A 14,068-nucleotide genomic window follows, 5' to 3' on the forward strand; every position below is an offset into this window, starting at 1 on the left:
TGCTGAAACTCGTGGTTAAGGCGACGTGCCAAATGAGGTATGGCGTGTGGTCTCAAGACTTGATCAATGTACCGAGCTGCTGTAACACCATTGCCTCTCCCTGGACGATGTTCTGGAAGATCACAGTGCCTACCCTCTGTGCAAGATCAATTGCAACCCACACCATGATGCTCGGACCACCCCGCGAGTCTCTCTCAACAAAACAAGCATCCGAATAACGTTCCCCACAGCGTCGTCAGACTCTTTCTCAGTAACGGCTCTCGTCTGAGAAGAGGACTCTTCTTCACTGCTGGTGGCGGGTGGTGACCCTTGTTCTTCCACTACGTGGTCGGTTGTCTGTAGTGTTGGTGGTCTGGTACCGTTGCTGGAGCCTGTAAATGGTCCTTACGTGGACTTGAAATGCATTGGCTACTTGCCGGGCGGTTTGTCCAGCTTGCAATCGTCCAAGGGCTTGGTGTCGCTGATTTCTTGTCAATCTTGGCTTGTGGTAGCAATTCAATAACGAATGAATATTATCCAATCTGGGTGGATTTGTATAGGGCAAGAAATGGGGGAACGCATGTGCATTTCAATTTGCACGGAACTCAAGTGCAACGGGTTACCATGGCCGTTGCCGTGATACGTTTGGGCGATCGGTTTTATTGTCATCTGCTTTGTTTTTTATCATCAAATTTCCCTTTTCCGGACAAGGTAATGTTAAATCTTAGAAACTTTGCCAAAAATTACCCAGATTTAAATGACAACTTTTCATGCAATGTCACTTGGGGTGACGTTTCTTTTTGCGGTTCAGTATATGTTGCATTAACATATTGGTTCTGTTGGGGGCTTGGTTATGTAAACACTTGATCATCCAAACTGGCTTACACAACTTACATTGCATAGATGAAATCAAGAAATGCATAGCGGACCTGGTTGCCATCATCGGTCACCATGACATTACAAACAAAAGGTGCAGCCTGCCACGAAGGCTGGTTACTTGTACTTTTTACATTCAACCCACTGGTTAATTCTATTGAAAAACTGAAAACTTTGGAAGAAAGATTTTTTATATATGATAAATAGAATCTCACACTCGTGTTGTTGTGCATCAAATATATACTACCGACAAAGATAAGGGAACTAATGATTTGAATGTAGCTGTCGTTGAGGTGTACATTTACCTTGGCGTTGCATCTGAATGCAACATCTACAATCGCAATGGTATTTCTCATCATGCATAAACAGTATGTGGTGCACGTGCACACAGAAGCCAATGTGGATCTAACAGATGGCGTTGCAATGAGACCTGGGTGTGGTAGGTCTAAAAAACGACACCTAGACAAGATCGTCCCATTACATTAAATGCACCACGCCATGGATTTCCATACAAAACAGGCGGGCGTATTTCAACATCTACCGTTAAAAAATTGCCCTATGCAGCAAGGCGTCGTGTGAAGCGTGTGACCCTAACAGCTTACTATAGCGGGCAAACATTGAGGTAGGCTAGGCAACACAAGGGTCCGCCATGTTTACAGACGAATCAGGATTTTGCCCTTGATTCACATATGGCAGAAAACGTTGTTGGCGACGTAGCGGCGAGCGGTATGCCAGAAGAACAATTCTTGAACATTTATCAGCGTAGGGACGGTAGTTTCAGAGTGTAGGTCGCTACCACACATTACAGGCGATGATTTGGTAATTATAAATGGACATTTGACAGGCCAGCGATGTGTTGATGAACTTTTGCGTCCTGCCGTTGTTCCAGAATCATCGGCAGAAACCTTTAACTGCAAGATGACAAAAACAGACCAGATCATGCCGATCCAGTCACCGATTGGCTACAAGAAGGCAATCAGACATTGGACGAGCCCTCCGCTAAGTCCCCTGACATATCTCCAATAGAGCATATGTGGGATGCTCACGGGCGGAGTACACTAAAGACCCAGCATCCGCCAACATGGCACCAATATGCCACGCAGGTGTCGTGCATGTATCGCCCAACGTCATGGATTCATTAGATTGTGATTTACACGCCCGAAAACAATAAAGAGACATTTATCATCATTCCACTTTCACTATCATTTCATCAGATTCCGTATTTTTGTCGGAAGTAATGTATACATATGTAGCAACGCTTGGCGAAATTCCAAGGCTTGCCGATATATTTGATATGATAAAGACGCACGGGTGAGATTCTCAATGCCTGACTCATGAATGTTACATCGGTACGTAAAGATAGTAGTTCTGGGTCAGTCCACCTGGTAGAGCTCCACTCCACCATCAAGGCGGGGTCCGTTCATAGCACAGGTTATCACATTCACAAACAATGGTTTATCCGTGTCGACCACGACTTCTGATGCGGTGAAAACTACGCTGCCGTTGGAGAAGAAGCGACTGGTGAGGATGTCGTTGACGTAACCTCCGCCCTGGCTGTTACTGATGGTCTTCAGCTGGGACCACAGCACATGGTTACCATCCGATGAAACCTCGAAATCTGACAGAGACAACTAGAATTAATATCGCCCGAACAGTGGGTGAATTAACGTTAATTGTGTAGAATGCGTTTTACATTAATAAGGCATGTATTCCAACAGGCTTAGCAATTTCATAAAAAATGGCGGTCAAAATTGGCGGCGCCAGTTCCGATGCTGTGTTTGCTTTTCTGTAAAGTGTTACTAAATTTGGAAACGTTGGATTGTTTGTTTGTTTGTTTGTTGTTAAACGCCGCGCTCAGCAATATTCCAGCTATATGACGGCGTTTGGAAACGTTGGAAACAGAGAGTAACGCCGTAAAGGGATAAGGCTATAGGTTATCACTGATTGGTGAGGAATCACAATAACAACAAAGCTCGAGCAACTTAAAAAACCCTGTCATGACTGAGAAAGTAATGCGGGCTTTGGGGTCTTGAGATCGAGTCTGTATTCGGGCATGAACTAACATAAAAAGTTAAAGCTTAGTATGCCTGCATTAGTATGCCTGCATTAGCATGCCTGCATCAAACCTGATATTTCGTAAGTTTCTGTGCGTGCGTGCACGATAGTATATGAATGTCTATGTAGGTGTTGGTAGCTACGTAGCTACGTTATCGGACCAATCACTTCTGGACTTACGTAGATACGCTCTGAAGGGACCCACGGGAACCTGAAGCCATTTATAACTGTCAGGATGGTGAAACGTCATGATACTTTCCGATTGCACAACACGAACATTTCTGAATGACAGGCCGGTTATTAATGGGGCTGACGGGAGTTAGAACATGGCGACCCGCATGTACGTCTGAGTGGAATAAAGGTATCAGCATAAATAGATCATTTGAGGTGATTTGTCCTTTCCTGGTGGTCAGGAAACCCCGTGGCGTGGCAAGCTCGAACGCTCAACATACTCTCATATTCCGGCTTATTACTTTTTGTTCGTTGCGGTAGCATTAATTCAAAACAATATGTTCATCTGTTCATTGTCCAGAGTAAATGTTGTTTAACGTCAAAGTCAAGCAATATTTAAGCTATATAAGCAAGCCTGGACCAGTCAAACCGCTGACTGGAAGCACATCCAATGATGAACGCAACCAGGGCACGAAAATGCGCTATCAACCAAATCAAAGAGAATAAATTATTGGGCAAAATGTTCGATCACTTTTTGATTGGTTGCTCCAGACAAAAAAAGCGCGTTCTAAGGACCGGTTTCTTCAAACCAACACGTCTGTGGCATCTTAAATGTGAAAATACGTTCCTATTTCAACTGGGACTTTCACAACTGGGAATGACATGAATACTAAGTACTATTTGCAAATTAACAAAAGGTTTTGGGGCCTTCCTGAATGCTTACGAAACCATCTGTGCTAGGGTGTGTGGTTCTTGTATACATACCCTCGATGTCAGCTCCACCGATGGTGTCTTTCTTCAGTGAACAGAGGCCATAATCTATTGTTGCCCTGATCCTTGACCCACTCTGTAGGGCTGTCACGAACTCTCCGAAGGTTGCGAGTCGGGTTAAAGAAGCCCCGTCAGCAAAGAATGACGCAGAGACACTGTGAACGTACAGAGACACTGTGAACGTATAGAGACACCGTGAACGCAAAGAGACACTGAACGTACAGAGACACTGTGCACGTACAGAGACACTGAACGCACAGAGACACTGTGCACGTACAGAGACACTGTGCACGTACAGAGACACTGTGAAGGTACAGAGGCACTGTGCACGTACAGAGACACTGTGCACGTACAGAGACACTGTGAACGTACAGAGGCACTGTGCAAGTACAGAGACACTGTGCACGTACAGAGACACTGTGAACGTACAGAGACACTGTGAACGTACAGAGACACTGTGAACGTACAGAGACACTGTGAACGTACAGAGACACTGTGAACGTACAGAGGCACTGTGCAAGTACAGAGACACTGTGCACGTACAGAGACACTGTGAACGTACAGAGACACTGTGAACGTACAGAGACACTGTGAACGCACAGAGGCATTGTGAACGTACAGAGGCACTGTGAACGTACAGAGACACTGTGAACGCACAGAGACACTGTGAACGTACAGAGACACTGTGAACGTACAGAGGCACTGTGAACGTACAGAGGCACTGTGAACGTACAGAGACACTGTGAAGGTACAGAGACACTGTGAACGTACAGAGACACTGTGAACGTACAGAGGCACTGTGAACGTACAGAGGCATTGTGAACGCACAGAGACACTGTGAACGCACAGAGACACTGTGAACGCACAGAGACACAGTGAACGCACAGAGACACTGTGAACGTACAGAGGCACTGTGAACGTACAGAGGCATTGTGAACGCACAGAGACACTGTGAACGCACAGAGACACAGTGAACGCACAGAGACACTGTGAACGTACAGAGGCACTGTGAACGTACAGAGGCATTGTGAACGCACAGAGACACTGTGAACGCACAGAGACACTGTGAACGTACAGAGGCACTGTGAACGTACAGAGACACTGTGAACGTACAGAGACACCGTGCACGTACAGAGACATTGTGAACGCACAGAGGCACTGTGAACGTACAGAGACACTGTGAACGCACAGAGACACTGTGAACGTACAGAGGCACTGTGAACGCACAGAGACACTGTACACGTACAGAGGCACTGTGCACGTACAGAGACACTGTGAACTACTATTTAGGAGTTTTATGTGACCATCACGCATGAAGCACGTGACGGGTCATGGTAATACGCTTAAAGGTTAATATCTAAATATATATTTTTCAAAAGAAGTTGAGAAGACTATGGTTAATTAGTCATGGTTGAATTATTGCAAAATGTTATCTTAGAAATGTGTCCGTTCTTTAACTTGTATTGAGTATTATATGGTGTTACAGTTTGTAATACTGTTGTCCGTAAATATTTCATTTGACATTTGATTTATGATCATCTTATAGTGTATCTTTTGTCCTGTGCGAATCTACAAGAATATGTACTTGCATATAGTAATTTGATAAACACATCTTTGAGTGAGTGAGTATGCTTTTACGTAGCTTTTAACAATATTCCAGCAATATCACACCAGTAATGGGCTTAACACATTGTACCCATGTGGAGAATCGAACCTGGGTCTTCGGCGTGACGAGCGAACGCTTTAACCACTAGGTCACCCCACTGCCCCAACCGCTGTGACAATGGTCTTATCACAGTTGACACATGTACTTGGGTAAACTACACACATGGAGAGACATCCTAATTCGAGTGGCCACACAGTTAATGTTGATAACATTACTATGATTATCTATAACATATGTTATATCAGCTATCATTCTATCATGTGTGTGTGTGTGTGTGTGTTTTGTGTGTGTGTGTGTGTTTTTTGTGTGTGTGTGTGTTTTTTGTGTGTGTGTGTGTGTGTGTGTGTGTGTGTGCGCGCGTGTGTGTGTGTGTGTGTGTGTGTGTGTGTGTGTGTGTGTGTGTGTGTGTGTGTGTGTGTGTGTGTGTGTGTGTGTGTGTGTGTGTGTGTGTGTGTGTGTGTGTGTGTGTGTGTTCGTGTTACAGATATCTACTGGACTATATATTATATAAAAAGATGCTTTAGTTTGTACAGAGGCGAAATGCAGTATGATAGTTTCTCAGGTGTGTTGATCCAGATTGACTTAAAGACGCTAACGACAGTAACAGTGTAATAACTGTGTACATGTATAACTTTTGTCTGCATAATGTTCATGCATCATTATCGATATAATTGTCATACCTAAATCGGTCGAGCACGTATTTTGCTTCACCTCCAAATCCGTTGACCGAAAAATAATTCTTTGAACAATGCAAACAATACAAACAATGGTTCATAATACCAACAATTATTTGTCATTGTATGATCTATATGTAAATCATTATTTGTTCGAGTTTATTTTATCCTTTAAAATTTCAGTTTTAAGATTGTAGAAAGAAAGGGGTAGTATTATGAACAAAATGAAAATATGATACGCGACTATTCTGTTGTCGTGTATGTTTTATGTTAATGTATGCTAATTTATGCTCATTTACTACACGTGCTTATACAAACTAACAGAGATAGCATTCTGTATCTATATCTAACATATTTATCTACCACACATTGTGGGTCTAGGTATAAGTGGCAAAATTGCGGTGAGATTTATAGGAATGGATCACTGAATATCAGCAAAAATATTTTTAATGTACGGCATTGTGGGGTATATCGTTTTCTCGCTCTATCGCTTTCTACCTTTTCTTGCTTTCTCGCTCTATCGCTTTCTTCTTTTCCTGCTTTCTCGCTCTATCGCGTTCCTCCTTTCCCGCCCTTTCGCACTATCCCTCAATCGCTTTCTCGCTTTATCGCTCTACTGCTTTATCTCACGACTTATTAACCATAGTCATATGAATGAATCGGATGTTCTTAAACTTCTTTTAAATAATTATTTTATGTACTGTATATCTTGAAATTAACGCAAGAGTTAATTCAATGCAAAAGATTCAAGTGGACTTAATTAATTAAACTTCGAAATGAGGCCATAAATCAATCAGTAATCTTTTACGCAGAAATCCGTGGATTGTATTAAAATCATCTACGTCTGTACAGTTAAATTATGTGTAAGAAGTGTATCCCGTTTATGTAGTTTTACGCGGAACAAACTAACAACAAAAATGGCATTGTGTATTCATAACAAACACAGGGTCGACCTGAACTCTCACCTGGAAGGGGCGGTCGGGTAGCCTAGTGGTTAAAGCGTTCGACCCGGGTTCGATTCCCGACATGGGTACAATGTGTGAAGCCCATTCCCGCCGTGATATTGCTGGAATATTGCTAAAAGCGGCGTAAAACCATACTCACTCACTCACTCACTCTCACCTGGAAGAGTCGGGGCCGATGGTACAGTCGTAATACTGTTTGTGTATCACCGCCTGGTAATCTGGTGAAAGAGTAGTGACAGTCAGATGGACATCTCCTGTTTTGTAGATGGATCCTTCTCGGAGCCGGACCGCCAGAGATCCTGGAACATTAGAACGAGGGTGTGAGCGAATATTTACGTAGCATCGGCAGTGCTGTATGTCTGTAGCGACGTGTCTTCTATACAGCGTAGATATCTGAACCGGATGTGCCTATTATTGTCCTGTTTAATGTTATGATATATGTCCTGTGTAAAGTCATGTATAATGTCATGTTTGATTTTATGTTTTATGTACAGTGTAAAGTCATGCTTAATATCATGTGTAATGTCATGTTTAGTGTCAGGTTTAGTGTCATGTTTAAGGTCATGTTTATGTCCTCTGTAACGTCATTTTTAATGTCATGTTTAGTGTCATGTCTAATGTCATGTTTAATGTCATGTTTAGTGTCATGTTTAATGTTTAATGTTTGTTGTGATGATTATGTCCTCCGTAAAGTCATGTTTAATGCAACGTTTAGTGTCATGTTTAGTATTATGTTTAATGTTCTGTTTTATGTCCTGTGTAATGTCATGCTTAATGTCATGTTGAACGTCATGTTTAAGTTTATGTTTAAGGTTATGTTTTGTTATGTGTAAAGTTTTCTTTTATCCCATGTTTATTTTCATGTTTATTGCCATGTGTAAAGTTATGTTTACAGTATTTATGCCCAGTCAGCACTATTCAAGCTATATCACAGATACTGGACACAAACCGAGTCTGTGGCAGGCATCCGAGCAACGTCACACAACTGGGGTACGATTGCACACATTTAACCACGTCCCGAGCCTAACCTGTCCAATTTAGTCACCACTCACAAGCACAAGAGCGCTGGGGGCCACTTACCGTAAATCTCATAACACTATTAGACTTGAAACACAAGATGGAGTTGTCAACTTTATTATGAGGAACACACTGTTTCGGAGAATATGCTTACTCCTTCATCTGATGAAGGAGTAAGCATATACTCCGAAACGTTGTGCTCCTCATAATAAGTTGACATCCATATATTCTCCTCCTTATGTGTATCACTTCAAAATGCCTTTCAAAGACCTGAAGATGGGTCTGTAGTAGTCAGTGCCGTGGCACGTTTATTAAGACCTTATCCATATTTATTCCCCCTGTTCTACTTACATAAAGCGGGTGAGTGAGGACACATTGTTTTATGCCGCAGTCAGCCCTAGTCCATCTGTACCACAGCAGCCTGTTCTGGACCAGGCAAACCATTATATTTAAGTTATATAAATGGTATGTGCCATCGGTATACGATAGGATATTATCGCCTTACTGACATATTAGGTTCGTCCGAAAAGCATGAACTACTGGACACCTACTCGACAGTGTACAACTCTTTTAGCCATGGTCACTATGGGTGAACGCCACAAATGACCTTCACACGTTGTATTAATGTGGAAAATCGACCCCCATAACCCAAACGCAGCTTTCAACAGGATGATAAATAGAGGATCATGTTCTGGCTAATGTAGGATTCGAACACTCAAGCAGCGGATCCTGGCAAAAACGATTGTTATTGACATCCCGTTCACGAATATACCCACTGCTTCACTGTTTGAAAAGTACTGCCACAGATATCTTACCAGAATCATCTCTTTGATAGCTCAGAGAGCCAAATCCTATGTACGAATTGGGACCGAACGTCGGACTGCTGAAGTACTCGAATGTGTCAATGTAGCCTCCTATCTGGGTAGTTTTGGCCCCTGTGGCACCGGTCACCCTGCACGCCGTGGGGGTGATGTAGTACCGGACTGCCTGACCGGACACAAGGGCTTGGAGAAGGTCATCGAAGGTCCTCAGCTGGGTCTTTGTCTGGTTCTTGTAGCGAAGGTAGACGTCTTGGCCCTGACGAGGCATTGTCTTTAGCGGTAACCTTTACCCGAACAGACGAATGAATGAATGAAGGAATAAGGAAATGAATGAATGATTGAAGGAATACACGAAGGAAGGAATGAATAATTGAATGAATAAATGACGGAACGAACGACCTGCATGACGTTCAGACATGCAAAAAGTTCCGACCTGCATGAAACGCCATATGCCTGTAAATCCTGACACACTATGCTGAGCTTTGCGTGACGTACTAATGTCTCGTACTCGACCACAGCACGGTGAATGGCGACAAATTTGAACGGTATATACTTGCCAAAATTGATGGTTATGTGAATAACGTGAATATTGTACCAATATTGGTCGGTTGTTGGTTGGTTTGTTATTTAACGCCGCACTAAGCAATATTCCAGCTATATGACGGTGGTCTGTAAATAATCGAGTCTGGATCAGGCAATCCAGTGATTAATATCATGAGCATCGATCCACGCAATTGGGACCGGTTACATGTTTCAACCAAGTCAGCGAGCCTGACCACCCAATCCTGTTGGTCGCCTCTTACGACAAGCATAGTCACCTTTTTCGGCAAGCATCGGTTGCTGAAGACCTATTCTACCCCGGATCTTCACGGGTCGAGCATAGTCGCCCTTTTCGGCAAGCATCGGTTGCTGAAGACCTATTCTACCCCGGATCTTCACGGGTCGACGTGCCAATGACTTCCATAGCACGGTGCATGGTGGCATATTTGAACGGGATATACTTGCTCAAATTGCAGATTATTTGAAGCCTAATAACGTAGACTTACTTTGTCTCTGTGCCTACGATCTGTTTTGTCAGGTTGTACGGCACAGGGATGGACCTTACTATTGACCCATTGGCAACAGAGATCCACGTTTCCTTCACCGTCAAATAGGATGACGTCACGTCGTTTGTGTCCGTGATGAGAATCTGAAAATGTTCAGTATTGAGGAAACTCATGTTATCTTGTGCTGTTAGTGCATAACTTCGTTGATAAATCAGTTCAGAAAATATTTTCCTGATTAACTTCATACTGCTTCTAGAACGGGAACAACAAATCTATATCACAGTCACTGGTTTGAAACACAACAGAATAACCAACTAGTACATACATTGTCGGCATACGGAATAACTTAGTACTAAGTGCTCGAGTCTAGATTAACGTCAGTTTGAACAGTACGTGATGGGACAAATCAGCATGGGCTTCGTGAGTGAGTGAGTGAGCAGAAAACCACATCAAGATGCTGCTGTTAGACGTTTAGCACCTAGGTGAAACCCTAGGACATGATGCTTACAAACCTAAAAACATATTCCGGCAGAACCTGGATTCGAACCCACAATCATAGGTTTCTGGCATGCCCCGTGGACGCAACTCTGCACAGCTAATTGTGGAGCCTCGGGCGACTGGTCCACCCATCATGTCTAGGACTTATGTAAAACCTTATGAATGGGCGAATCGTAGTTATGTATTTGTGAACCCTGGATTTCGAAAAGTAAAAACGGAGCAATGCATACGGCGTTCAATAAGTTTTGCAACTTGTGCATTTCTGTTTACATAAACAATGTCAACTTGTGGCGGGTGTGACACTAGTCATAACATCAGGTTGACACGTGTCATAACAAGTTCCAGACACAACAATAAGTTAGATGTGATGGCTCCATTCACCTAAGGGTGGTCACAATCATGGATTCTCTCAAACCGGAACAACGCGCTGTAATAAAATTCCTTACCAAGGATGCAAAGCAAAAGAAATCCATGATCGCATGTGTTAAGTGATGGGTAAGGATGCTCCTGACTATTCCTCAGTTTGCCGTTGGTCTCTACAGTTTAAAAGGGGTAGGGACATTCGTCACCACTCGCCCCTTTCCGTAACCTGCAAGAAGACTCGTCCCCCTCTCGATGAATGTTATGTGCGAAAATACGACAAACCAATCAGAATGCGCGTATGATTTCGAGTTCTTTGTCAAATAATCCCTCAGAAATAATTTTTGATTTTACATATGTCTTGCATCTAAAAATATACCCACGACACAGTTAAATGTGTTCAATCATACTGTATAATTCCGCACGTCCCGATGTCCTTTAAATTGCATCAGCAAAATATATATTATATGGGGAAATATATGTGAACCATTACGCAACGAGTTGACAATTGTTTTAGGTATGCCCGTTTGCGCTAAGACGGAACCTAGTCGCAAAAATGGCCATGAGAGGGGCACGAGTCGCTATTCGGCTTGTCCCGGAATAACACGAGTTGGCCACGAATGGGGTAGGGAGTCCATACACGATGACCCAAGGTCAGGCAGGCCTTCAGATGCCACCCAACCGGAAACCATTGCTGCTATAGAAAGAAGAATTTTGTCTGACCGACGAGTGAAAGTATCTGAACTTTCTAGGGAATTCCAAATATCAGTTGGAACTGTTGGAACCATTATTTATGAGCATCTTGGTACGTCTAAGGTATCTATAGATGGGCACCTAGAAACCTCAGGGCTCAAGATCGCCATAAGAGAACTGAAAGTTGTCGAGACCTCCTGGATCTCTATACTGCTGATGAAGCCGGATTTCTTTCTTTTCTAGTGACAGGTGATGAAACATGGATCCACCACTGGGACCCAGAAACTAAATTGGTATCCATGCAATGGAAGCACCCCCATTCTCCGCTTCCTAGGAAGTTTCGCACACAACTGTCGGCTGGCAAGGTAATGGCCACCATATTTTGGGATGCAAGAGGCATATCACTGATTGATTACATGCCACCAAAAACTACAATCAATGGACAGTATTATGCTAATATAATGAAAGAATTGCGAAAATCTATTCGCCAGGAAAAGGCGTGGGATGTTAACACGTGGTATTCCACTTTTGCATGACAAAGCACCGGTTCACAAGTCAAGAATTGCACAGGCCGTCATATGTCATTGTGGATTCGAAGAGTTAAATAACCCAGTCTACAGCCCAGACTTAGCCCCCAGTGACTATTTCCTGTTCAGGCAAATGAAATCTTGAAGGACAAATGGAATAAGTGTATTGAAGTGAATGGAGCTTATACTGAAAAATAAAAGTGCAAAAGATATTCTGCGACTTAGTCTTAAATTGAAGTTGCAAAACATATTGAACGCCCCTCGTAGCTACGATGTCCGCAACTACCCTGAATTACTAAGCTGTGTTTATCGGCTTCTAAACTAACCTCAGCTCCATCAATCTCCACCAAACACGTGTTGAACATGTGTGACCTAAACAAGTCTTCTGTCACACGGTCCCAGTACACGTCACAGCCTTCAACATACACCACATCTTTCAATGTCAGGTTCTTGAATAACGGAGAGTTGGGCGACGCGTGGGCGAACTGTTTTTGGTCCTTCAGTGTGTAAAATTTCAGATGGATCCTTTCTTCCTCGTCAACACCATAACTGTAAATTCTCTGTCGCACAAGATCCTTCCTGTCCCCGTTGACGAACTCCTCAAGGTAGAAGTTGACTCTCCCCTCCAAAATAGGCATCTCCTCGTTAGACACGGATATTGAGAGATGCACATGTCTGTCTTTTTCGGGTATGTCATTCTTTATATCATTCTCGTACTGAACAGTGTTGTCATAGAAACCAGGGAAGATGGCTGCTAGGTATTGCAAGTCTTTGGTTATGTCGCCCTTCACTGAAAGGCATGCACACGTCAACAGAGCGATATGTGTCAGATCCATGGTTTTCGCAGCAAATGTAGGGAAGCGTTTGGAGTGCGGTATATATGGGGTTTATTTATTGCATTCAGTGGTTGTCTCCCTTGGATCTTAGTCCGATATAAGAAAGAGTGCAGTTTGCTATTCAGTGCTATTCAAGTGAAAGATCTCCGTTCGAACTTATTGATGAAAGAGTGATAGTGCGCTGACAGTTTGTACGACATGTGGCGTGTGTTGCGTTAGATAATACTATCACCTGTCCAGTGGCCTAAACCTATCACTGAATGTGGGCTCGGTTTACTGAACTACTTTTTCTATGATGGAGAAGTGTCATGAGAGGTGGGATGTCAGGTCATTGTCCGTTCATGGTAAGGTAGAATTACAAATCCAGACCAAACCCTATATAAAGTTTTTCAAAATAAATATCTTGTTTTTCTTGACCCGTTCGCCCCTAGTTTCTGTTTGTATGCAGAGTTGTAAAATCGTTTGTGGTTTTACACCTGATTCAAATTGCTGGCAAATTTCTCATAGGACTGCCAAGCCGTGATAACTGGCTCTCCTCTTCCAAACGTAGGCACGTGGTACATTAGATCTAGGAACAACTTTTTTCATAAATTTGTAAAGAAAAATCAATACATGAATTGAAATCCTCCTTGTCTACGCTAAAAAAATAGAAATATTTAACGAGAAAAATAATATCTTTTAACCAACCTAACCATCGTTCGACGCGGGTCGCTTATGAGTTGGCGTGGATGAATCGTCACGTACTCTCGTGACCAAGGTTCATCAATTCGATATGGTTAGGTCTGATTATATATTTACATTTTTAGTATTTTGTTTGCTCCTGTGGGGATTTGGGTAAGAAGATCTCCACTGACAGACATGTAATATAAGTGGTGAGGTGAGGTGAAACGTTGCGTCCAAGATTGCACTTATATTGCGATGTGCATGCACGTTTGTGGCTGGTTGTACTAGTTCGGACTAATGCCGCAATTTGACATAAATACCCTACTCGGACACAGTATACAGACTCCGAGCCGACCAGGCCTTGTTTATCCCCTTTATGCCGAGCGCCTTTTGGACCGCCTCCGTGGTCTAGTGGTAGAGCGTCCGCCCGGAGAGGGGAATGCCCGGGTT

The 14,068-nt window shown here is 43.1% G+C and overlaps 1 protein-coding gene across 1 annotated transcript; it reads right to left on the bottom strand.

The window, feature by feature from the left end:
• Positions 1 to 1,028: 1,028 nt before the first annotated feature.
• LOC124118083 lies at positions 1,029 to 12,968 on the bottom strand. The gene is made up of 6 exons (XM_046480140.2): positions 12,446 to 12,968; positions 10,042 to 10,184; positions 8,990 to 9,279; positions 7,315 to 7,456; positions 3,847 to 4,007; positions 1,029 to 2,473 (listed from the first exon to the last, which is right to left on the bottom strand). The coding sequence occupies exons 1-6, from the start codon at positions 12,953 to 12,955 to the stop codon at positions 2,229 to 2,231; spliced, it is 1,491 nt and encodes a 496-aa protein (XP_046336096.2). The 5' UTR covers positions 12,956 to 12,968; the 3' UTR covers positions 1,029 to 2,228.
• Positions 12,969 to 14,068: the final 1,100 nt, after the last annotated feature.

Source organism: Haliotis rufescens, unplaced genomic scaffold, assembly GCF_023055435.1.
Source record: "Haliotis rufescens isolate VD_foot unplaced genomic scaffold, xgHalRufe1.0.p SCAF_9, whole genome shotgun sequence".
In the NCBI taxonomy this organism is placed as follows: domain Eukaryota; kingdom Metazoa; phylum Mollusca; class Gastropoda; order Lepetellida; family Haliotidae; genus Haliotis; species Haliotis rufescens.

What these genes read in the sequence shown, in the direction of transcription:
- LOC124118083 (XM_046480140.2), bottom strand. Translation starts at nt 12,955, where the DNA reads ATGGATCTGACACATATCGCTCTGTTGACGTGTGCATGCCTTTCAGTG. An exon ending in TGGAGATTGATGGAGCTGAG is followed by an intron (nt 10,185 to 12,445) that starts GTTAGTTTAGAA and finishes GAACATTTTCAG; the next exon opens with ATTCTCATCACGGACACAAA. An exon ending in ATCGTAGGCACAGAGACAAA is followed by an intron (nt 9,280 to 10,041) that starts GTAAGTCTACGT and finishes GTTCGGGTAAAG; the next exon opens with GTTACCGCTAAAGACAATGC.